This window comes from Vicugna pacos, chromosome 9, assembly GCF_048564905.1.
Source record: "Vicugna pacos chromosome 9, VicPac4, whole genome shotgun sequence".
Lineage (NCBI taxonomy): Eukaryota > Metazoa > Chordata > Mammalia > Artiodactyla > Camelidae > Vicugna > Vicugna pacos.
Window position 1 is genome coordinate 70,116,961 of NC_132995.1, and position 26,803 is coordinate 70,143,763.

At 40.4% G+C, this 26,803-nt stretch overlaps 1 protein-coding gene across 1 annotated transcript in view; it reads right to left on the minus strand.

Moving 5' to 3' along the window:
* The window catches only part of PALMD (palmdelphin), a 44,135-nt gene that overhangs the window by 6,246 nt on the left and 11,086 nt on the right, over positions 1-26,803 (minus strand). The window contains exons 2-6 of the mRNA XM_006197352.4: positions 22,229-22,309; positions 17,103-17,227; positions 1,668-1,782; positions 1,486-1,519; positions 1,251-1,364 (exon numbers count right to left, since the gene is read on the minus strand). Of these exons, the coding sequence (XP_006197414.1) occupies positions 1,251-1,364; positions 1,486-1,519; positions 1,668-1,782; positions 17,103-17,227; positions 22,229-22,309 (469 nt within the window). The remainder of the gene's footprint in view (positions 1-1,250; positions 1,365-1,485; positions 1,520-1,667; positions 1,783-17,102; positions 17,228-22,228; positions 22,310-26,803) is intronic.

Here is a 26,803-nt window from a genome sequence, read left to right on the forward strand (position 1 = left end):
TGTGCATGACCACAGGCAAAAGGCCTGTACATTCTACTACGTTGCATCCTTGCTGCACAGGCTAGCAGCCTGCTGAAATTAGAAAGGAGTGCTCTAAAGTTTTCACAACTGGGACGTTGTTTAAATGTGGAACTGGTATTGAAGAGGGAAGGAGAAGTCTAGAATCACATGCTTCTCCTTTGGCCTTGTTTCTTTTCATTTTCACTCCCATTTTCAAGGAGAAGAAGGGCTAAGAATAGAGCGATATCAGCTGCATTGAAACAGCTGACCTGGGGAGAACTGGTTGACTTCGGGGAAGCTGAGCTCTGCTTCTCGGCCCTGGCAGGCTCCTTACGGCTGGGATTTTAACTGGCAGGGTAAAGCTGATGAGACTCTGGGCAAAATTACAACGTGGCACTGCTTGGTCTACTGTGTCCCCCTGCCTTCCTCTTTGAATGCATCTGGCATTCCATCCTTCTCCACAGCCCAGTGCTTCTTGGCCTTTGCCGGCTACCCAGCTAAAACTGCAGCACACTCACCCACACTCGCCCTATCAGCCTTCTCTGCTTTATTCTTCTCTTCAGCATTTTCATTTCCTACCATGATGTATTTTATTTATTTACCTAATTTTTAATCTATTTTCTCCCTTAAACTGGCAACCCTGTGAGGGCAGAGATTTTTGCTATTTTATTGACTACTGTATTCTTAATGTGAGAACTGAGCTTGGCCAAGAGTAGGGCTTCACTGAGTATTTGTTGAATGAATAAATGACTGCTCCGTTAGATTAAGTATAGCTTCTCTTTTCACTCTGAAATTCAAAGGTTTCCTCTCTGCCCCTGTACAAGCCTTCATTTTCCCAGGGGCTTTGAAGTGTTAGTTTTATGAAAATCATTCCCACATGGGGGTAAATAATGCGTGGATTTCTCAAAGGGAATATTTTAATTTCATTCATTTCATTTCTTTTTATTCTAGTGTCTACTACATGGAATATTTTGAGAGAGATGTTTTTGAGCAGGGGGCTTTGCTTTAAGAGCGTCTCATCTTCTTGAGGATTTTATCTTCCCTGTCCTTGCCTAGTTTGCTGGGGAATAAAATGCATGGAATGAATATTGTAACCCCATTATCTCTACTTGTGCAAATGACTCATGTACCTCATGGAACTTTGCAGACCATTGAGTACCCTGGATAAGATGTCATAGCAAGTTGCTAACATTTGATATTGTAAAATCTGAATTTGAGCACCTACCACTGAAGACAGAATTTTCATTTACCTTTTCTGTCTTGTTCATCATCTTCTATTCCTTCATTTCTTTCCTTCCTTAATCTGGAAGGTACGTAGGATTTTGGAAGGTCAGGGATATTAGCATAGATGTCTGCAATTGACTCTGTAAAATTAATATTTATTCAAAATACATTTAGAACATATTTACAACAATGGGAAAAATTTCAGTGGACTTAGCCAAAAGTATCTTAGTTAGACATTGCACAGATTGCTCAAAAACATACCTTCTGTTGTTTCTTCCCTTTCCACTTTCACCGACTGTAAGAAAAAAGAATTCTCTATGATAATACAGCTTAAAAAATAAATTCAATTATTTGAAGAATTATATGCCATGTGGCATATAATGTGGACTAATTTTGGGAAAATTAGTTTTAAAATTATAGTTTTAAACTTGGCTAATGCTCACCCTTATTATGTCTTCTGTTGTCCTCTCAACTGATTTTAGTTTCTTTAAAATTGCCTCTTCATGGGTTGAGATTTGCAGTTCAGCCTTTTCGAGATCTTGGATCTCTTTCTCAAGTCTGACAACAAAAAGATACACATTTTATTGCTGAAGACAGTACAAGTACAGAGCTCTCAAATATACCTTCCTCATACATAAACTTTCCTTGGAATATTGCCTGTAAGTGTCCAGATACTTTCTAAGAACGGAGCATCACACCAAACATTACATGAAGTACATGGCAGATTCCTAATAACTGACTTTGACTTAATCATTTTTGATTGAAGTTTTTTTATTTTTTATTTTTGACAAAGGGAATTCTTAGGTAAAGTGTTTGACCATTGGTCCCATTTTCTTCATTGCAATGACTAATGTTACTTCCAAATGAAATAGAGAAATTTCTTTTATAAAGAGACTTAAGTTTAAGCTTAGACCAAAAGAAATGGTCCATCTGTTGTTATTCGGTAGATTGCCAATTTTTCTTACACAAGTTTCCATATAAATAATTTGGAGGAAACATATATTTATTTTTCTAGCCAAGCAACACTGTGTAACATTATAATTATTAGACTTGATTTAAAAGTCATTGCTATTTAACACTTAAAATCCCAGCATATCCTAGCGTTGCAAATGACAACTTCATTTAAATTTCACGGTTTCCTAAAAGTTGTGCCATATTATAGTGAGTAGAGTGCAGAGGTGAGAAATGGACAAAAGCTAGTCCAGTGGCCTCAGCTGCTGCTGTTACAGAGATGATATTTCCATTTGTCAGGCCACTTCTCACATGGCCTGACAAAAGTGTAAGGGAGCTGACTTGTAGGGACAGAAACAGACATTTGAAACTGGACTGTCGCAAACATTCTGAGCTGGTATCTTGACCATTGTAGAGCTGCGTGTCAGATTCAAGTTAATTCCAGTGTGTGGCGTTGTGACCTCTATCCTGTACAAAAACACACAGCCACTGGCACCCACCCAGTTAGTAAGGCTGGCCCTTGGCAGCCATGATGCGCATGTAGTTTCTCAGCCAAATACTCTGAGCTCTAAAATCAGCTGCCTCGGAGGATGGCTGCTTAGATACGGCAGCTTGTTCAGGAGATTAGTGTCAGCTAAGATAACTGTCAGCTTTCTTGACTTCCTTCTTTAAGATGGTCATGTATCTGGCAGCTCAGAATTCCTGTGCTGTCGTCACACCAATAAAAGCCCAAGATACGGTCAGACAGACCATTCTCCTATTCGTTGCTTTTGTTTAAAAATTCTGACTTTCCTGCTACCTCTACCTTCCTTTGAGGAGCCACTGGGAATCCTGGGCAGGGGAGAAGTATGCTGGGACAGGAAACTTAAACACGTCCATTGGCCGCTGTGCTGAGAATAGACTGGATGGGGCAAACATGGAGGTCGTGGTTGTTGCAATAATTCAGATGAAATGGCTTAATCCAGGGTGTTTGCTGGTACAAGGGTGAGAAGTGACTGGACTGTGGAACTATTTCAGAGGAAGAGCTGCCAGGAGTTGTTGATAGATTACATACAAGGTGTGAGAAAAAGAGATGTTAAGGGTGATTCCAGGGTTTGTGACCTGAATAAGTGGAAAAGTGTGAATGCAATTGGCCAAACAGTAATCCGGGAAGGAGAAGAAAGGAGACTGGTGGCGGATGTGTTATACCTGAGACGGTCAGATGGCGATATGGAGAAGACAGTGTGTAAGATGTAAAAGCTGGGGGTTCAGTGAAGTTTGGGTTTGAAGTTATAAATTTGGGAGTTGGTATTTATAGCCATAGGAATGAAAAAGATTTCCTAGAAAGACAAGGATTCCAAGGAGTGAGTCCTGGGGCAGTTAAACACCTAGAGGTCTGGGCAATGCTAACTATTTCATAGGGCTTAATAAGAAATAAAAGAAATAGTGAGAACTTGGCAAATGCTAGTTTCCTCCTGTTTCTGCCCCTGCCTATTTCTGGGGACCAAAGATAGAGCTCTTGGTCTTCCTGGGCAATTGCAGCTCAGGGAGTTTGACATGCACTGGTATTTGTAGCTGTTTTCCTCTGTAGAGGGGCCCGTGGGTGATGTACTGTCATGTAATTCTTAAGAATGTCTTTAATATGGTAAGAATATGAGGTTGCAACCCTGCTAACCCTCTCAGAGTATCTACTAATGAATGTTTTTGAAGGTTTTCAAGTCCTTGGTGAAAGCTACATGAATATGAGGCTGCAGTCAAATGACACATCACGATGTGTTTGTGAAAATCAAATAGAAGCTCAGGCACACCCACTTTATGTTTTTTATCACTTCATTACAACCAGCTCTCCGTTAAGTAGGATAATAAGGAAGCATCTTGGTGCCAATTACTTTGAATCACAAAGTTCTGCCAGGAGATGCTCACTGACATAGAGCATTTCTGAAAATTCTCACTTTAATATTCTATTTTTTTATATTGATTTATGGACGACATAAATACTGTTAAGAGATAAATGTTAGAGTTTTTTTTTTTGCTCTGAAAAAGCTTTCTAAAAGATGAGAATGTCAGTGGAGGTGATGGGAAACAAAGGAAACAATAACTGAGAGTAAGGAGCTGGCTTCTCTCCAGCCTCCACCCCCCACCCCCACCCAAGGTCAGAGCTCAGAGGGGCAGGCGCTGTGGTGGCCCAGCAGGAGACGAGCAGGTCTGACAGCCTCCCACCAGATGATGCGCCAAGTGTTTGAGAAATGACGATTCTTAAGGCGCATAAGACAAAAATCACAACTAGGAGGCAGGTGCTGTCTTTGTGTGTCTAGTGCAGCGGCCTCAGCTGAGGGCAGTGTCCTCCCTGAGGTCACCTGGTAATGTCCGGAGATGTTTTGGGCTGGCACAACCTGAGAAGTGCTGCTGGCATCTAGCGGGGAGAGGCTGGGGATTCTGCCAACCGTCCTGTAATGCACAGCCCCCCACAGCAAAGGCCTCTCTGGTTCCGAGTGTCAGAGGAAACCCCGAGGTGGAGAAACCCTGGGCACCTGGAACAACACCTGGTAGAGTATAGGTGCTTGATACATGCTTTATAAAGGATTTTTAAATGTCCATCTCTGGAATGCTGTTTACTTTTCCTCATTATTTCTCTCTTCCATGTAGCCGTAATATAGAATCTAAACTTATTATTTGTTGACTAGGATTTGATATCCTGCTTTAATTTAAAGTTATCATTTGGGTTAACTTGCTTTTCAAGTCTCTCTCTCTGTTTCTATATCCATCAAATCTATCTGTCTGTCTATATTTGTTTCTTTCTTTCCTGGCTCAGTGACTATTCATAGAGGATACTTAACCCTGATTTAAAGCTCCAAAAATGCAGGGCTTAAATTAGGGCCTCATATCTAAGTCTTTTCCTAAGGCTTTGCATGGAGAGAATTTAGCAAGTGTAAGTGAAGAACTGGAGGAATATATATGTATCTCTGTGTGTGTGTGTAGGTAATTCATATACATACGTATATATGTGTATGTGTGTATTTTTGTGTATGCATATGTAAAATTTCAGTTTTACATATATAAGTAGAAATTCATGTGTATGTATACTTGTGAACGTAAATCTAATTTTTTTTAACATAGAAAGCTTTGGGTAGGTCGTTGTGGAATAACTCTCTAACCTTCACCTGCTTATCTCTCAGCTAATGGGTTAGAATTTCCATAAATGCTGCCATCCCCATCTTTAGAGGTATTACCTTTCCGAATGGGAATTGAGCTCCTAGAAATGCTGATTCAGTTGGGTGAGAAACGGGCAGCAGAGAAAGAGAAATATCCTTCCCAGTGCCTCCTGGGCTGTTAGGCGGGGCCTGATGGATGAGTTAGGACCTCTCTCAATTTCTGAGAGATGGTGGGCAGGCGTCATGTGCCAATTTAGATAAGCAGAGTACATGAAAAAGGATTTGTAATGCTATCCATTATTGGAGTCTTTCTTCTCCTTGCCTATTTGCTGGAGAAAAAGAGGGTTATTTTCAAGAGCTCCCTAGGTAAAGCGAGTAGCTTTCATTTCATGCACTGTTCTAGTAATAACTTTCCTTAATCATCACTAGATAATGTCCCCAGTCCAATTCCAACACACAATTTTTTTGTCTTAGAAAAAGGACAGCACAGAAATGCCAGATGCTCCAGAAAAGGGTTATTTCAGAAGGCAATTTTTCTGCTGCTAAGGGTCCATTTATCTCTTCCAGTTTTTGGTGGCGTTAACAGGGACTAACATCCTAATGGAGTTTGCTATTAAAGGCCAAAACAATGGGAATTCAGGAGAAAAAAATTCAGAAGTTCGTGCCCTACCTTATAGCACTTCACTTGCTAGCAATTAAAAAATCATTTAAAATGTACTGAGTATTTACACTCTGCCAGGCACCAGTCCTCACCGCATCCCCTGTGAGTCGTGTTACTAGTTCCATTTGACAGATGAGCAGACTGGGCACCTAGACAGGCAGCTGGCCCAGAGGCTTGCAGGCCGCCTGTGGCAGGACGGAGCTTGAAATCGAGCCTCTGCCCACAGAGCCTGAGCTCTTAACTCCTTACTAATTAGCCACCGTGGGAGTAAAACCTTTAAAAATGGGTTCTCGTGAACTTACACACAGCATTCACTTGCTCAGCAGCACAAAAGGGTTTTTTTTACTTTCTGCGATAATAAAGTGAAGAGTGAACTGCTGGCTGGGGTCTACCAACGTGTGGCAGTGCTGACTCCTGACCTGCGGAGGTGGTCCCTCCCTCCTGATCTTCATGAGGGTATTTGTTGCTGTGCTGAGAATTTCTCCGCTTGGTGGCCCAGGCAGTCTGACTAGGAAGTAGTCCATGCTTTGTCGCTTTTCTCCTTGGCTACTTGAGTTTGGTTTTTGGTAGGAGTTCTTAGGAGAGCTTTTTCCCGAAAAGTCTGAGGTTTCCTAAGCCAGGGCTTCTTTACAGAGAGACTGTCTCTGCTTGGGCATAAGATTACTGGTCAAAGTAATGGAAGATTTAGGTCTTACACAGAAAGCTGGTTATGCAGTTAGATTGTGATACTGCAGTTTGAATGCCATCACCAATGCTATGTTTGAAATTAAGTTTATGACTTGCTTTAGCTGTATACTTTGAAAGGACTGACAAATTACTTGTGTCTCGGTAGCTCAAGCTCTCTTGTTAAAAGCCAGGACCACACCCAAAGAGAGGGCCCAATGGCCACTTCTCTGGGATGGGCTGAGTCAGCATGTCTTAGACCCAGGCTGTGCCACTACTGATGTACCTCTGAGACCAGCTGATGGCAGCACTAGGACCACCTCACCAACCCCACCCCAAGCTGGGATCCCCAAGAAGGATCCAGTTTCTTGTCAGACTCCCAGGCTACCAGATGTGTTTACCTCCAACAGGTACTGAATTCAGCATGGAGTGGTGAGCAATTGTAACCCTTGACTCTTTCCTTGAGCCAGAGATTCTCTTTCCTTTCTTCCTCACTGAATCTTGGGAGAACAGGAGGTGGCTAGTGGCTTATCTATGTTTTGTGAGTTTTTGTGTGAAGGTCCATTTTTCATTCCCCAGCTCCACCCATGGGAACAGAAAGTGAGGACATATCAAAGCTAACACACTTGGCTTAATTATTGAATCCCTCCGAGCTTCAGTTTTCTCATTTGGGGAGTAATAGTACTCACAAAGTGTTGTCTTAAGGAGGTAAATGAGATAGTGTTTGTAAGCATCTAGCACAAGGCTTGACATAGAGGAATTCCTCAGTAACGATTAGTTACCCCTTTCTCTTCCTCAGTCTGCCAGGGAGGGAAGGGCCATCTCTGGTGAAAGAGAAAACCTACCAGGTCCATTTTCGGATTTGATCTTTAACTTTAATATCAATGATTTTAGAGCAAGCATGGTGCTAATATAGTTTCAGGGACACACCTGTCCTTGAAAATACTGTTCCAGACAGAAAATGAAAACAATGATCCAGCATTATCAGAGGTTTCATAATAGTTATGAGGATAGTGTCTATTTAATAAATGCTGTTTAATAGATGATGTCTATTTAATAAATAAAAGAATATGTTAGTCTGTTTTGACAACCTGCAATTTCCCCTCAAATCCATTCCTCCTATGTTTTTAGTAATAGAACTCCCCGAGTTTTATGTCTCCCTGCTGCCCTGCTACAGACTACATTTCCCAGTCTCCTCTGCATTTAAATGATGTCATGTGACTAAATTCTGGCCAATAGGATATTAGCAGGAGTTAACTCTGGTATTTTCAGGTCATATCCTTTAAATAGCACTGTTTGCCCTCTGTTTATCTTCCCCTTCCTAAGCTGGAATGCAGATGTGGTGAACTGCCTTTGATTATACAACCAAGGGGACCCCTCAGCGAGTAGGAAAGCAATAAGACAGAAAGAAACAGGGTCTCTTGATCGTCTCATGTAAAGTTGCTGCTCCCCTCCCTTGAATTTCTCCCAGCTAGGATTGTTATGTGTAGGAGGAAAGCGAACCTTTATAACCTTGTTTAAGCTACTGTTCTTCTGGAGTCTTTTAAAGCAGCAAAACCAGTGTGCTAATTATTGTATAACCTTATGGAGGATGAATCTTGATGTGACAAATTTTATGAGATTTTTTTCATAATTTTTTTGTTGATTCACGGAATTAATCATTAGCATCTTGCATTTCAGGTAGTTCACCAGTAAAAACAGAAAAATAAATCAGTTTTTGCTCCTAGCGGTTAAAGAATTCATGTTTCTAAATGGTATATCAAATCCAACATGGTTTGTTTTGACATTAGCTAGTTAATATTGAATGACTAAGGTTTGCAATGAAAAAAGGAAGGCTTATTTTATTTTTTAATCATAACTCATCTGAAAAATAGCTCTGAAATTGCAGTGAATATTCTTGAGTACACATATTGATGACTTCAATCAGGTAATTTTGACTGCACTGTGTTGATCATATGCGATGGGCAGATACATTATTACCACTGGGTCAGAGGTTATAGGTGTTTCATCTTTACAGATAATTTGGCCAATGGGAACGTCAAACTCTATTTTCCCAGTAAAATTGAGAGCATGCAATCTCATAAGGGATGGGCTGTTTCGTTTTATTTTTAAAGTTAGGGTCCAGTAAATTTCATCAAACATTGAACAAACTTTTATTAAGCACCTAGTATATGTCAGGCACATTTTATTCACCAAACTGAAATAAAAGTATATCAAAAAAGATGAAGAACCCTTTTATGCATGGACATAGGTATTGCCTTATAATCGGCCCTTGCCGAACGGCATGTGTGTAATAAGAAAGGTTTAACCCACCAGTGCAAACAATCACATGCCATGGGTAAGCCTGCCAGAGAATTAAAGGGCATTTGGCATACAGCAAACACTAAGTTTACCCCGAGCCAAATCTACTGCCTCTAATCCTACGCATTGAAGAACAGGGCAAGCGATGCAGCCACGGCAACTTCAAGATAACTAGAGGCAGAGAGCTGGCCCAACAGTGACGTTGGAAAAAGTGTCAGTCTGCTCTGATAGTTGGGAACAGAGCAGATATTTAGAAAAGCTGAATAATTTATAGTTAGATGTGAGCCGCTTTTGCCTGGGTCAATCTCATCTCCTAATATAACTCTGTAAATATTAACAATTATCTTATGGGGAGATGACACTGTCATGATTTGAAACTGCCTGATAGGTGGGTAATGTCAGAAAAGAATGATTTAGCAGAAAGGCTAGCCCTCTTAATCAGAATAATATTTTGTACATTAAAGGTTGCATCTGCCATGAAAAGCAAGAAACGAAACTAGTTTTCAGAGAACCAGCCACCTTTATGTGCAAGTTACAAATGTAATTTTCTAATGAATGCAGACAAATGCACGCCCTGGAGGTTGGTGTGGTTGCAGCGAATTGGTTAGTTATGGGCTTCTCAAATGTTCTGCCAGGACAGAAGCAGGGTGTGTGGTTATAATTAGGGCCTGGGGAGAACCTTGCAGGACATGCCAAACACTTATTAAGAGCTAAATAATTGTAATAATGATTGAAATCGACCTCTACATAGGTGACATGAGTTTTCGCAAGTGACCTTCAAATACTGCTGTAGCCAGGTCATGGCAAATTTTTTATTTATTTAATTTTATTTTTTTCAGGACATGGCAAGTTAATTGCAGATATGCTTACCCATGATTTTGGAAAGCTTTCTTTCCTTTAAAAAAATAGTTGTAGGGGAAAAATATTTTTAGTGACTGTACTACTTGTAACCATACTATGGAACGACAAAACATATTCAGCGATGTATATAGCCACTTACTGTCTCCATTCAGAAATAATTACTGGCTTGGTGCCTTGTAACCCTTAACATTTTTCTCTAATAGTGTTATAGAGCAGCCACTGTGTTCTCTACTTTTTATCCACTTCATTTTTACTTTGCTTCTAGTGTTAATTGTTCCTATTTGATGCCAAGAACAGGACTCTTATTATTCCAAGACCAAGAATGTAAATTCCAACCTCAACATAACATAGAATAACCAACAAAGACCAGTCAGCTTTGGGTGAGCTAAATGAACGAAGTGACATTTGCTTTATGGCCGACAAAAGCTGCATTGCAAGGGGGTGGTGTGGAGGTTTCCTGAGCTGGTAGATTTGGTCTCTGGACACTCTCCGGGGGCATGGGGAAGCCTGGGCCCCGTAGCAGCACAGACCCTTTCTCTAACACGATGAGTCTCTGCTTCTGAACATTCTTTCTTCATGACCACCGCCTGGAGGATGGATCATTGACACTAACTCTCCTCCCACTTTATGGATTGTTCAGTTGCTTGTTTTTCCTTCTTAAATCATGTCAGTTTAGCCAAAGACCTATGACATCCCTGTTCATGGCCTTAAATTTGTGTTTCGAGTCACTGAATATTGTTTTGAATGAGATACTTACTGTTGCAGCACTTTGAAAAGTTAAAGGATCTAAAGAGAGGTAAGCACAAATAAAAATTTGCTCTGAGGAGTTTATAATTCTTGAATCTCCTCTCGAGAAACAAAGACTTATATGTGGTGGGTTCTTAATAAATGTTCTTTAAAATAAATCAAGAACAGGCAGGGTGAAGCATGATGGAAAGTGTCTGGAGTCAGAGAGATCTGCGTGTGATTTATGGGCCAGCTGTTAAAAGGTTTATAGCCTTCTGTGCTTTAGTGTCCTTATGTGTAGAACAAGGCTAATTAGACTTCCCTCAGGGAATTGTCATTCTCAGAATAATGCTTAGTACATAATATTTACTCCATAAACTGTCATCGTTTTTCCTGAATTGCAGGAGAGTGAAGGAAGGACTCTTGGAGGTTATTATTCTAATCTACTTTTTTAGCCTCCCATTGTGGTGGGCAAGTGTTTATTCTAGGTAACCGTTTAATTCTTATTTCTACTCACATGTAAATGAGATTGGCAGGTCTGAGCAAGGGAGAATGCTGGGAGGTGGGGATAAGGAAATAAAAGAGCATACGAGGAAGGGGGAAAGGCGAAAAGGGGAGTGATGGAGAGATGTTAAAACTTGCCATCAACAACTGCCTCTGAAACCAGGGGCATATTACTGTCATATAACTTTGCCGTTGACTCAAGACAGTTGGGTGTGTTTATTCTTTTTTATTTTTAAAAGAAATTCGAGGCTTTCCCTTTTAGTTTATTAACATTCAATTCATTGTCTTATCTTCAGCTTCTCCTTAAATCCATGGTATTTTCAAGTCCATCCATCCATCATTCATTCACATATTAAGCTGTGTAGTCACGGGTATTCCTACTATGTGCTAGGCATTGTACTTTATTTTTTTGTGGGGGAGATAGATTTCTTCCCTTTTTTGGTGGAAATTTGGTTAACTTAGCTCCTTTTGTTAAATTAAAAAGGCTTCTAAATTAAAAATAGTCAGAATATCTGGGAAATTAAAAACAACAACAGATGAGCTATTACAAATCTGGTAAGCCAATTAGTCAAACATGGGGAGTGAAAAACATGCTCAGAATGATTGTGACTCAAATAATTGCCTGAGAATCATTTCTTAAGTGTTTCCAGGCAACAGCAAATTCACGAAGAAACAAATGGTATTTTTCTCTCCTTTTTTGCCTTTTCCCCCTTTCTCTTCTCTCTTGTATTGTTACAGAAGAGCAGCTTGTCTATCTCCCTGAAATGTGTTGTTAGATGTATGTGGCTGAGTGGGTCAGAGCAGGAAAGCAGAAACATTTAGAATGTGATATGTTTCATGCAGCATGTATCACTGTGTTTGATGAGACACTAGTTTCACTAAGGTACAACTGGCTTGCACAGGTAGATCAGAACATTAAGTAGGGGTTAAACTTGGACAGAAATAATAATCAGCTAAGCTTGGATAAACCGTGACCAGTAACAAAGTCATTTAACCTTTATATTCCTATATCATTGCTTTGAGTTCCTTTTGGAAACAGAATCTTCCCTGCTATCTTTTGAGTTAACTGAGTAGATTATTGCTTTACAGGATATTGAGTAGAATGCATTTTCTATTAGCCATCTCCATTTGTGGAGGAATTTCCCTTAAGTGATGTGGGATGACTGCCGTTGCTATAACAGCCCACTCTCCAGCTTTTGTGATGACATATAATTACACAGAGATCCAGTGTTTCACCTGTACCTTCCCATCAGAGCCATATGTGGAAGGCAGTTTCTGACTATTTGGAGACAAATGCAAGTTCATTAAAGAAAGGCAGAAGGTCAGAAGGGTACTTTGGAATATTAAAAAAAAATTCTTACTGGAGAACATTTAATCATAAGTAGATAATCCTTCTCAAAGGGAATGCAGTGTATTTGCATCATTCTCCTTGGCAGTTAACCTTTTGCATTTTATGCTTATGACATTTCTGTCAAGTGCTCTGTGTGCTGCAACTGAAGTCAGGTCTTTGGGCACAGTTCAAAAAGTAGCAAGTGTCTGGATGGGAGCTTGATGCAAGGCAGTTTGGCAGAGGGAGTCATGGAGAACCGCAGGGTAGCTGGACAGGAAAGAGGAACTTAGCATGTGAATGACGTAGTTCCTTTGGACACTTCTTAGGGTGCTTGGGGTGTCTTTTGGGTATAAGCATTGGATAGAGAAAAGCAACAGAAGTGACAGAACAGGATTTCTAAGGCTACCTATACATTTGGGCACATGGATGTTTGAACTGAGTCAGTGCTGGTTTTGCACCTATGCCTACAATCAGGAAGAAAATGTTTCTGTAGTCACACTAAGAGTAGGGCTCATCTGGGAGGCAAACTGAAACTCTACCTTGAGCAAAGTAATTCAGAAGATGTTCAATATAGTATTCCTCCTGAGAGCATTTCCTCCTAAGGTATTAATCAGGGCACCAGGCAAAATACTCACTAATATTGTTCTAAAGCTAAGAATGTGACTCAGAGACAAAAACCATGGAAACGCACTTATTTTCTGAAATGTTGCCTCTCTCGGAAATAAATGAGAGGATAAACATGCAGACGTACTTTACTTAAAGGTTATGGGTGAGTCAGGGAACCTCTGAGTGTTTTTCATATGCTAAAGAGTCACATGAATATCTATATAAATTATGTATATAGGAGTGAAAAAAGAGTGATATCATAGCATAGATTGGGAATTAAAAATGCTGTGAAAGGATGGCATTTAACTTCTGTAAAATTTTTCTGCAGGATCTGAGGCACAATTTATTTTTAAGATTAGGACTTTAATGCTTTTAAATTTTGGCTCTTAATTTTTTAGCTGTATGCATGAAGCAAGTTAGCCTCTATAAATGTCAGTTTTCTCATCTGAATGTTATCTATTTCATAAGATGGTTCTGAGACTTCAATGAAATAATATATATGAAGGGTTTAGTACAGTGCCTGGTCTTCAGCAAATGCTCTGTAAAAATTAACCCCTATTATTAACATTTTAGTCTTCAGGCCATAAAGAAAACCCATCAGTTACTTCCAGATGGAAAGAAGCTTAATTGGGTGATAACTGCAGATTACTCAAAGAAAAAGATTCTTTGAATGAGCGTAATGAAGAGAGAGGTCTTGGCCAAAAGACGAAAATCCCCAGATGAAGCTCCAGGCAGTGTCCTTCTTAGAATAATTTTTGACTCCTCCTATTTCTTATTAGAAATAGAATCTAATGTTTTTTGAACACCGACCATGCGTCACACGGATACGGCCACGGACCGTCCCCCATCGCAGTCCCGTGAAGTGGCTATGATGGTCCCACTATTACAGACAAGGAAGGTGAGGCCCAAAGAGGTGAAAGAACACAGCCAGGCTTGTGTACTGTGGTCGGCAGAACAGGGGTATGAATGCCAAAGGCCGTGCTCCTTCAGTTCACCTCACGAAGCTGTGGCAGTAGAAGGCATGCAGACTCCACGGGCAGTCTGGCCACAGAACCTGCAGTTACAGCGACGTTTCCACTCTGACGTTCCTATTAAAATCTTGTCATCTAGCTAAGAGGCAGATGTTGCCCTTGAGCAGGCACCAGAGATAAATCCCAATCAGGGACTGGGGTACTTTGTCTGCTTAGGGAAGGAGGGTGGCGCTGCCTAGTTCAGCCTTGTCAGTTGGCTTGGTTGCCATTCCAAGCTTACAGGACAATGTACTGTATTTAGCTGCCAATGAAAGCTTTTAAGTACTGTGGGTAGTTGTTTCTGAGAAAGATTGAATTTAAAAGCGTGCACCTGATTATTTAGCAGCTTTAGAAATATCTGAGAAGAAAATGTCCAGTTATCAGGTAAAATTGCTTTGGAAATGTGACTTCTATAATGCTGGGCGCTAGTGGACGCTGCTTAATACAGACAAGGCGCAGATATTTTTTGTCTCCGTATGTTGCTTTAGAACGTTCTGTTCCCTGCACATTTTAAACAAGATAAACATGCCTTGATGGGTCACAAGATTGCAAATTCTTTGTGAACTCTTTGCAAATACATCTTTTTAGGACTATTCCTTAAACAAAGCAGTTTGCTCTTACGTGTTAAGTGTATTACCATTTCCAGAGCATTTACACCTACAGCTCTCTTTTAATTTTACAGCTGGAGAGCACCAAACCTGACTTGCCTTGAGACCCACGTCTGTCCTTTACTGGCTCTGCGACCTTGATGAAGTCTCTTATCCTCTCTGAGCCTATTTCCTCATCTGTGAAATGGAGGTATCGACGCTTTCTTTCCAGGATTGCTGTGAGTATTAAATGACTTAATGGAATTGCAAGTGCTTTGTAAATTGCACAAGGTCATTTAAAAATGAACCATTACTGCTATTATTATTTATATATGGGAATTAAAATTATTTGGTTTTAATAAAGGAGCACTGATGGGTTAATGACATCCTTAAGATCTAAAATAAAGTCATAGTGAGACACCAGAAATTGGGTAACGAACAGACATTTAATTGGTAATTTAACAATGACATTAATGGGACATGGAAGAAGGTCTTGTGTGTGGTAGGAGCTGTGTGGAGAAAGGAGAACCAAGGGACACACTATGCTGCAAAGGCTTCCTATAAGAGATGATGCCTTTTCAGTCCACAGAGGTTGCTGTGTGCCATTATTTTATAGGCAGCACAGGACAGTGAAATGAGGTAGTCTCTGATCTGCCACTTCCTAAGTGTGTGGATTTTTTAATCTCTCTGCGAAAAATGAAGATTGTAACACCTGCCTCACAGGGTTATGAAGATTAAATGGGATGATGTGTGCGAAGTGCCTGCTATGTATTATGGCTCCGAAAATGTTTTCCTCCTCCTCCTTCTCCTCCTCTTCCTCTTCCTTCTTTTCCCTTCTTCTCTTTTCCTCTTTTTTTCGGTCAGATAGACGCTCTCACTGGGCAAGCCACTACCAGAACTACTAGATGCTCGTGTGCTTCTCCGAGCACTCAGGCAAGGCCATCGCTAGAGTCCTGTACCTTCTCTGGGATGACTTAGAGCGGCCCAAGCTCATTAATGGAGTTTGACTAAATGTAGCCACTTCAGTTGCCATCAGATGAGAGGAAGTTCTAAGGGCTCGGCATGTGGAAAGACTCCAAAGGAGGGGCTCTGAGAGGAAGCAAGGTGGTGTCTGTGCAGGGCCAGGGTTTACAGGGATTAACTCAGGACTCCTTAAGAGACAAGGATTGTGTGTGGAGGAATGAGGGAGGCAATCACTGGCTAAGCCAGACTTTGTCAGGAAGCTCTTGCTAAGGGATGACTTACAAAGAACCAAAGTTTCCAAACGGTTTAGTTGATGTATTGAGTTATTTTAAAAATATTTGTTATCTGTTGTTCAGAAGTAGTTGATATCTTTGAACAAACAACTGAGGGGCTTATAAATGTAAACATCTCAATGGTAACTTTTTAAGAATTGTTAATTTAAAAAAACATCCCAATAAGAATGAGTGGTTAGTGATTTTTAGCTATTAAATATACAAGTGTATGAAATGAAGCAAGTGAAATAAAAATCAGTTAAAAAAAAAAGAAGGTTTTTCTCCCCCATGTTGTCCATTTCAGGCCTGATGCAATCTGTTTGTATAGTGTGGAGAGTATGGACAAAATGCGGCCATACCACAACTACTGGATAGTTTTATCTTCCAGGTCTTTCCTGTAGTCCTCACTAAAGATAACAGATTTGCAGTGAGCACGGTTTTGGAAGTTACCCATATTTCAAAGACAGGTAGGCTTTAAATTATTGTCATTATTAGACCAAACAATTTTCCGTCTTTTTTCCATGTGTAGGTTAGAAAATGATTCTGACATTTCCCATATCTCTGTCTCCCATGCTACCTACATTGAGTGAAAGTATTAATAATCACATCTTACATTTGAGTTTTCCAATTTTTTTTATGCCCATCACCTCATTTTAAGCCAAGGCGATCTAAAACCTTTGCATGTCATGGAAGTTGCTGACTCTGTATCACTGCGTCTGATGGGCAGGGAAGGACGTCAAGAAGTGAGGTCAACCCTTGTGACTGAACAATCCAGGCAGCGGAAGAAAAAAACGATAGTGAACGAGTTGTGAAGTGTCTTCTCTTTCGAAATCCTGCGGCTGTGGCTGGGGAGGGTCTGGGAAGAGGTGTGATGGAGGGACAGTGTGCACACACCCTTAGAACTGTCACTTGTCCTGAGGTGAGCGTAGAGGTTGGGGCTGTGAAGAGCTGTTGTTTGACCTTTGGCCAGGTGCCAGGTAGCGCTAGGAGGTTAGGACATGCAGTGTTAAGCTGCTCAGCAACTCTAAAAGACAGATACTGTTACTACCGTTTAGTAGGTGAGGCAGTGGGCCCAGAGAGCTCTGGGTAAGTCACCATATGTATTGAAAAAATAAATCCTGTGTTGGTATGAGTAGGGGACATTTACAGAAAAATTTCTCTTGTTGTTTTCTTGTGTGTTTCCTTAGTCTTTCTTAGAAATCTGAATGGAAAATCTGATTGTGCCTCTAAAAAGGAGAATGGCTCTTATTCATTCAATGTGGGTCAGAGTCAAAATTAAGACAGGTGTGGAGTGTCTCAGTGAGGGCCTTACCTGAGGATGCTTTGCTCTAGAACCTGGATCTGGTGCTGGTCTTGCTGGTTTTGCTTCTTCATCTCTTCCTGTTCTTTTCCGGTGCTGATTCCGTCTAGAAGCCATTTCTCCCTCAAGGCCTTTTTCTGATGATCAGGAAATATAAAAAGATGTTCTTATATCAATCAGCAATTCCAAAACCTCTGACTGCTTTCAAATCTTGTGAATTTCAGTGGTGGAGGTATTAAGGAGAAGCTGTGTTCCCTCACTGCCTTGCCTGAATAACTCTGATGGTTTCCTGCTCGGCACCCTTCTTGAGCCCTTTCTTAAGCCAGTTTTTATAGATCTAAATCCTACGTATATTCTAAGGTCCAATTCAGGTCCTCCTTCTCTGAGAAGATCTCTGTCCTCCCCCTGCATCCGCCCCACAGCCCGACCTCCCCCCACAGAACTCTTTCCTCAGACTCACACAGCAGCGTATGTTTACACATACTGGATGTTTAGCAGTCACGTAGGGACCTCATCATGGTGATGCTTTACTGTTGCTTGTTGGGTTGATGGGTGTGTATCTTGTGTCAAAGTAACAAGCTCCTTGAAGTCATTTGATATTCATCCCAGTGACAGTCTACAGTGGCCACTCCAAAAAAAAAGAAAACAAAAAACCCACCAACTTTTGTGGGATTAGTTGGAATGGTGGGCAAAACAAGAGATTGCTATTGTGTCTTTAGTTCATGATGGTCTTAGGCTGTGTGGTTGATATGGGTTTGCCTACCCAGTACCCCTTCTTTCTTCTGAGAGCCTCCCTGGTTCTAGATATCCTTTAAGTTCAGCCCCCTTCTTGTCTCAACAATGCAGAAAATTCCCTGATCTGTCTAAATACTGCTGAGTTGAATTTCAGTCAACTTTGACAAAACAAAACAAAAAAAGATTTACGTTTCATCATATGGAAAAAAACATCCTCCTGAATTTGCATGAACGAGTTACATTCCTGGACTTGAGCCTAAGAAGACAAAGCAAATGATAAGGACCTGAAAATTTGGAGAGGCTGTGGTTAGCATCCTGTCCGTGTCTCAAGTAAAAACTGTTAGATATTATTTTCAAAGAGTTTGAGTTTCTCCTTTCCTTTCTGGAGGAAAATGCTGTCACTATATATCTAATACGACCTTTGTAAATTATTTGTTCCATAATTATTCACTGGGAATTTACTATGTCTAAAATGGTGGGGAGAGAAGAATGGGAACTTTATTTTTCTGGGACTTCTTTCTCTAACCTCACGATTAAAATGAAAGCAAGTAAGAATTTTTGTCTTTTTTTGTTAAAAGCATGCTGGAATTAATTCAACTGAAATATAAATATCTCTGAATTTAAAATAAATTTAAATAAGTTTGATTGGGCTAGATATTTACCAAAGGAAGTTCAGTTAAACTAAGGCAATGGTTTTCAAATCATTAAAAAATATTATACTGTCACAAACGAAGACTATATGGAATGTATGTATTACATGGAATAACTTGTCGAATAAATGAAAGATGGCCTGCTCTAGCTGAACCACTGAGGGGTCCTCGAAGCCTACAGATGCACAGAACACAGTTAGAAAACCACAAGATTAAGTCAGTGATAGCCTCACCCCCAATCATCATATTTGTGTTGGCTTTTTCAGAGTTTCAAGCAATTGCATGTGGCCGACACACCTCATAAGAGCAGTTTAGATTATTCCAGTTGGCAGCGGTGAGAGATTCTTTAGTCCAATGTTATGTTTTCCCTTAATTATAGCTGTTTAGTTGTTTGTAAAAGGGGTTTCCACAGACACAATAAATATTATTAATAAAAGTCAAGATTTATCTCCTGATAAGACGCCAAGAAAATCTGAGTATATCAGCATTTAAGAAGCTCCCTTGATTTTACTTTATTTTTACTTGATGGAATATGGTGATAGCTAATGCACAGTAAAGAAGACAGATGACAACTATCAAAGTAAATTACAGTCTTTACAAACAACCTCAAGGGTAGTTTCAGTCAGTTGCATCCGTATCACTATAAGGAACAACCCAGATAGGACGGTCTTACGATGCTGACTTGCCGAAGGTGGAGAATGATTCTCGTGGCATGATTAGGGTGTCTTGGGACTACATTCTTGGTTCTCAGTTCGGTTAGGAGTAAGAGTAATTTTGATTTGAGCCTTATAAACTTTGTTCATAATTCACGAATTGTCATTTAGCTCCAGCAGAGAACTCTTTGCGTCTAAATATAAAATATGTAATTTGGATGTGCAGTCAAAACGATATGGTACAATCACATATTGTGGTAACGGAAACACAGTTATTTTGCTTTTACGTCACAGTTTAGACTTATGCTTTAGTCCTTGAGGCTGATGAATAGAATAAAATCTATTTCACAACAATGACATTCAGAATCAGAAGCCGTATTAACTAAATGAAAATCTAGGTGACAGGCAGGTAGGAGGTCTTTGGGCAGGTTTTCCTGAAGCACTCCTGGATTCTACGCAGCGGTTATGGGCGACTTTAGGAGTGAACTAGTTTTTCATACCATGATTTAAATGGACTTCCAGAAAAGACATGTTTTCTAGGTTGAGTATACTTTGTGTTTCTTGGTGGGCATCGTGTGGTGATCATGATACTAGGCCAGAAGAGGCACAGTGCCCAAGCTGCAGAGATGTTTGAATGTGAGGACGTGGATAATGGCCCTGGAAACCCCCTTTCCAGGATGTCACTGGTATGAACATCAGGTTCTGGAGCTGAAGAATATTAGAGTGGATTACCACAACTATTTTGAAGTGTGTGTGCTGTGTACTGCTGATACAGAAGGATCACTTGGTAAACGTTTGTCTTTGTGTTGCTTGAAGTCGCAGTCAGGAAAGTGGCGAGGCTAGTCACTGGAATGGTGACAAATGGATGAAGAAGAAAGTAAAAGAAAGACCAGTAATTGCAGAAGCCAGCAGAGCTTTTTTTGACATGGTGAACGTATTTTGGAATCAATTTTAAAAATACTTCTGCACATTTTTGAGCCCTATTTTGGAATTAGGCCTAGCTGCTGTTTGGAATAGCCAGTCATCTTCTGCAGAACTTGGAAGGATGTACTCCACTGAAACAGCCGCTCTTTCCTCTGCGTCCCCTTTGCAGCTGATGCCCCTGTATTGTGTTCATCCCAGTATAAATGTCATGATAAGTGTGTGTGTCAGTTACCATTTTAAGGGCACAGACCAAACTTGTTTTATATTCTTAATGTCCAGCTTGGTACCTTGCACATAGTTGGTGCTTAATAGATGTATATTGACTGAAAGGCCCCATGTACAGCTATATAACTTCTGCTTACCCGTGAAGACTTAGGTCAAGTCCCACACCTTTAACAGAACCTTTTTTGACCACTCCAGGTGAAAGAATTACTGCTTATACTTATGTTTAAATTGAAACAGTGATCATTTATCTTGTCCTAATTATTGATTTGACCTTGAATTTCCCCACTAGGTGGCCAGCAGAGGGGCCCCAGCTCTCAGAGCCATGGCTAATCCCTAAGGCACTAATATGCAGATAAGGAAAGGGTATGGTTCCCCACTGCTACCCCTCGGGTCAGTGCACAGCTTGGGAAGGTGTCAGCACTTGTCTGCAGAGAGAAAGAAACTGTCCTCCAGACAGAAGCAGCCCTGTGCCAGGGTGCGTGGTTTCGAGGGCGTATGGGCAAGACTTCCGCACATCCCCGACCCCCTCAGGTGTCCTCACGCAGTGTGCCGTCTGCACGACTGTCTACTGCAGCCCAAAGCGTGATACGTGTTTTGACTGGGTTGGATCAGAAGAGGTCTCCTGGGTTCCAGAAATCAAACCTACAGGGAATTTCACTCTTTGGACTTTTTTGTTAAGTATTGAAATGAGATGTCACCTCGGAAATGGACCTCTCAGTGCGTCAGAGTTTTCCTGTGTGAACCTTCTTGGAATGAACTGAGGGGATGTGTAAACCTTTTCTCCTACTGTGAGCTCTGCTGTTACCTGGCTGCCTATTCTGCAAAGACAGCAATTACTCAGAAGCAGTAATTAGTTCACTGTGAGACCCGAATTGTGTGCAAATTGCGTGTGTGTGTGTGTGTGTGTGTGTGAGAGAGAGAGAGAGAGAATGAGAGACTGAGAGAAAAAGCACTGATTTTGGAGTTAGAAACTGGGAGTACACACTGCATTTCTTATAAGGATAGCAGGTTAGCTATGCTTTGAAATTATCCATCAAGCACTGGAAATGTCAGTTTGTATAGGAGCAAAGAAGCAAACAGAATCCAGAAAACTGGCACTAATTTGCACTTAAATCACGCTTCTTTTCAGAGGCCGATACTTGATCCATTAAAACAGACAGGTTTAGCTGAATTTGGCAAGTTTCCCAAAAGACTGAAGACCCCACGAGTGTGTGGCATTGTTTCACTGAGAGATGTATTACATCTATTGATAGAAGCCCTGCCAGATAAATAGTTTCCTGCCTGGGCCCGTTCACAAGGAGCTCCTGTTTGTCATCTGGTTGCATCCTGTGACAAAGCTGTGCAATAAAATGTTGAGACTCGACGTGCTTTAATTACAAAATGACCACACCCATGGAAGACGTAAAGTCGGAGTTTAAAAATGAAAGTTTATTTTTGGTTATGAGCTCATGTTCTGTCAAAACAAAATAAAACAGAACCTTGCACCACACTCAGACAGCATTGGATTCATTGCGCTGAGCTTTTACATACGCGCATCCTTCAGCAGGCTGGGCGGTGTCTGTCCTGTACCCCCTGGGGATGGGCAGGCCTTTCACTGATTTCAAAAGGAATGTCTTAGCTGGGTCCACCCCCAAGGGATGTTAAGCAAGACTGTGTTCAGGGCCAAATTATTAAGGCTGAATTCTCAAGGTGGCCCAAGAAAATGAGGAAATTCAGTAATAAAGGCTAAAAGTAATAAAACCATATTTTCAACTTTCCACATATTTGCCAGAAGGAATTAATCTCATATGCAAATATTACTAGCTTGTTGGCCTCCCCTGTAATTACTGGGGTGTTAGTACAACTATGTTGGAATTTTTTCCTTCCTAAAGCAACTTTACTATCGAAGTTTGAGTCCAATAAGAATATTTGAATGCAAAGTCATAGAAATGAAATTAAAGTCATCAGTTACCTTCAAATGCTGGTGCTTTAGCTTGTCTTCCTCTATTTTCAGACGCTTCTGTGAGATTTCTTCCTGTATTTTTCTTTTATCCTGAAATAAAAAAAAATGTTCCAGCATAATCTATTTTTTTCAGTTGGTTTACATATATTTCCTTGGGGATAGTGTCATTATCAAATGGCTGGCCAGTGGTGTGCTCTTGCCATTGGTACGAAGCTGCTATGAAACTTCTATTTCAAAGCAAAGGGGAGCAAAGGGAGGCATTCAAAGCGCTTCACTGATGGAAGCTGATAGAAGGTGCTTTTTCAAAGGCAGCTTAAAAATATTTTAATGTCTTTCCTCCTCCAACCCCCTCAGTTTTTCTATCTTCCCCATTAAGCCTAGCAAGATTGAGCTACTGAGTGCTGCAATGGAAAACGTGACTTTTAAGGAGGGAGTTTTGAAATAGGCATGAGGAAACATTGTGAAGAGAGAGACTGTTCCTGGCACGGGGCTGAAGATACTGCTAGGGGAAAGGTCTGCTTATGGTGGAAAACAGGGCGGACTACGGAGACTCAGAACACTAGGAGGGTAGAAAGTGGGACTGTTTCCTCCTGGACACCTTGTTATGGGAATAGAGAGAGAAAAAGGGACTAGATAATGCATGTTAACACTAAGGGGACTTCTAGCGGAGGTCTAAAAAAATTATGAATAAATATAGTATCTTTCACTAAGTTTAAGTTGCAATACTTTATAAAACCAAGACAGCATAACTATTAATACACAGACATGGTACTTTTTTTTAGAAAATATAGCCTGTATACTGAATAGCCTGGTTTCAGTTTTTGGCCCTGCCACTTGCTAGCTCTCTGTCCTAGGGCAAAATCCTTAACTTCGTTCCTCAATTTCCTCATCTGTAAAATAGGGGTAATAAGACATCCACTTCATAAGATGTGAGCATTAAATGAGCTAATATATGCAAAAGTTCCTAGAACAGTGCTTGACGCATAGTGCTCTGTATGTATTTGTTTGATGAAATTAAATAAATAAACATATAACCTGTTAGTCACATGGAAAGCAACACACTAATTCTGATAATGGTTTCATTGGCCTGAAATGTTCTAGAAACTCTGTCTGGAATTGTTTGAGATGTTTTACAAGCTATACAAAAAAGACCTTATTTCCTGATTTTTGACCAAAGGTGACATTCTCCTCCATCTTATTTATAAAAGTTGATCTGAAATCTGCTTTCAAAGTTGAAAACTTCCAAAGGTAAACGTTGTTGCCAATGAAGACATCATAAAGAATTTGAAGCAGGCTCAGAAGGTAATTTAGAAAGAAGAGTTCCAAAGATATATGGCAGCATTATTGAAACAAGTGCACGGTTTCCTGATGTGACTCCTTCTGAAGATAAAAACTCCTTTTTGATGTATCAGTTCAGGTACATTTGTTGAAGAGAAACAACATGTTGCTGGCCAAATTTATGTCATGTTTCTTTTTGTAAGAAGCACACGTGACCTCATCAGTATTACTGTTAAAATTTCATAAACAGCTCTTTCGGAGAAAAAAAGCCAGGCAACCATCATGGGTCTTCAGATTTACTTTTTTCTTTGGATGAAATCTGGTCATTAGGAATAAAAACTATGAAAACCACTGTGAGTCGGTTCTCCACTATATCTAGGGACTGTTATTGAGCAAATATTAGTAATGTTTTAAATATATTGTGCCAAACATTTGGTAAGTAATTTACGGGCAATATTTAACTCCATTGTCATAACAACAGAGATATAATAACATTACACTTAACAGTCATGATAACAAACAGATACTGTAATAATTTTCATGTTACAGAAGAGGAAATAGAAGTTTTGAGGGATTAACTAACCAACCCAAGTTCTTACTCTAGTAAGTGGCAGAGCCAGGATTTGAACCCAGGCAATTTGAGTTCAGCCTCCATGATCTTAGCCAGTTCACGACACCATCTTCCCGAGTGGGAAGTTAGTTCGGCTTCTCCCGACTTCCCTCCTTGTCCTGCCCGTTGTGAAGCCCTGAGGCCTGGAGGCAGTGCCGGCACAGCTAGCACAGGAGGGGGGCCCCTCACCGGAAAGGAGCACGTTCTCACTTCCCTGCGTGCTGGCGCGTAACTGCCCACCCCTCTCTCTCTGGACAGCCCCTAGAGAGGAGCACGCTATGTATGTGTAACTGCGATGCGGGACCCAGCGACGCCTCCCCACCCCTGTCGATAGCCAGTTTGGGCTGGTTGGTTCATCTCAGGGTTAGTAATGAGGTAATAAAAGCTGTGGGTAGAGGCAAGGCGTTTGAAGTGTTTTGGCAACATGATGCTTACAGAAGGGTTGCTAAGGAATACCAGTGTTTTGTCACTCGGAGGTAATGCGATGCCTCTCTCCTATCAGTCTAGGTAGTTAAGAAGGTAATTTTATAATGTTATAGGCGTGACTCTTAAGATAGGAGTAGCTTTTCCTCCTAAGATATTCACCAACTGCAAATTATTATCCTTTTGCCAAATTTCATAAAGATCTATAAGCATTACTGAAAAGCAGTATGGCAACAATTCTGTTTCATTAAGGCAGAATAAACTATAAGGCAAGCTTAAGTTGTACATGTAGTTCTAATGCCATAGCCGGCTAATTCCTTCCCAAATTATCATGGAGGAAATAGATGTGAAATGCCATCTGCTTCCCAGAATTTCTCCAGAAGCTTGAGCATCTCTCTACACACCTGTTGTAATCTGGCACATGAGATATTTATTATTGTTAACCATTATGAGTAACTTAGATGGCTGTTCAGTTCTTCAATGCTCAACCAACAAAGACTTTTTGTTCAACGAACAATTGCCTAGATTTTCAGCTGTTTGACTTGGAATATTTTAGAAGCTGACACCCACAGATTCCAATTCTGTAAAAGGCTACCTCTTAATTATTTCAAAAATTAATTTATTTATCTTGTGCAACTCTAAAGCTTTAATGACCATTTATGATTCAATGATATTACTGCCATCACATAATTGTTAAAAGTTAGCACAATACGTAGGAATGTATTTTACAGATATTATTGGTGGACAATTAGCTAATATTCTAAAATGCTTGAATCTGTCAAGAAGGGAGGATTGATCCTGAGTTATTTAACTTTAAATTTATCTGATACTTAGGGACTTCTGTACAAATACTATTCAAGGTGATGTTAGGAGTTGTGCAATGTTTAACAATTATTCAGAAGTAGATACCTTCACCAAAGAACTGACATTCTCTTAAAGGAGAAAAATCACTTGTACAAGGAACTGTACAAATAAAGTGCTAAGCGTCGTTAGTAAGGCACAAGTGAGGTACGTGAGAGTGGAGGGAAAACGGGGAGTGGTCGCTTCTTGCTGATGTGGCTGGGAGAGGCTTTGAAGTAGCGCCCACACAGAGTGTGCTGGGGAGTTGCTGAGGGCACTGGAGAGTGCAGAGAAAGGGCATTCAAGCCGAACATTCATTGTGAGCAAAGGCCTGGAAGTAGAAAATTGGAACGTTATTTGGAACAGCAAGTCTGGAATCTTAAGTTGTCACACAGGGATTAGTGGGAAGTAAAATAAGAAAACAAGATGAGGGTAAACCCTCAGTGGAGAATGCTGGCGAGGCAAGGGGTTTAGAATTTATTTATATATTGAGATGGGGGCAATGAAAGGTTTTCAGAGGCAGAGGAAAGATAGAGTTAAAACCATGTTTTAAGAAGTGTACTATAGTCTGATTGTGTAGGTATTGAAGGAGGACAGCTTGAAGGGGATAATCAGGCTACAAGTTATATATAAGATCAAGAGAGCTTGAACAAGAGGTAGCAGAGGGGTGTGGATGTCAGAGATACCAAAGAGTTAAATGTAGCAGGACTTGGCCACTGCTGATAGATGAGTTCAGGAGAGGAAGAAGTGGGAGTGTGTATGGGCTTTTACACCTAGGTAACTGAGAGGACAGCAGAACCACTGACAGAAATAAGAAATTCAGGAGGAAAAAGAGGGAGGGAAGATGGTGATTCGCATCACGTTTGGATGGTGGTTCGCAACAACCAGGTGGCATTATCTGGTAAGTAGTTGAAATGTTGGGTGGAGAGAGATCAGAAGAAAAGTCAGAGCTAGAGATAAAGACGCTCGAGTTTTGGAAGGGATAGCTGAGGCCAGGAGACGTTTTTATGAAAAGTAAAGGCGATCTAAAGACAGAGCCTTCTTGAAGCACCTACATTTATGGGGTATTGGAGGAAGGGAATCCATATTTATTTTGGGATCAATCAGATACTATTGATAGTAGAACTTGGTGAATTGGGCCAATTCAGTTAGTCAAAAGGTTTCAGATTATGATGGTTGTAACAATAGTTAACATTTACTGAGAACTTTTTAATGTGTCAGGAACTACTTAAAGCCCTTAAATGTATCGATTAATTTAATTTCCCCCAAATGCTAATGCGGTAGTAACCACGTTTATCCCTGTTATGTAGGTAAAAAACTGAGGATATCTAGATCATGGGAATTCAGTAGATATTGATTTTAACATGACTTTTGACAAAATTTCTTATTTTATTCTTTTGGAGATGTGTGTAAATGTGAACATAAATTAATAT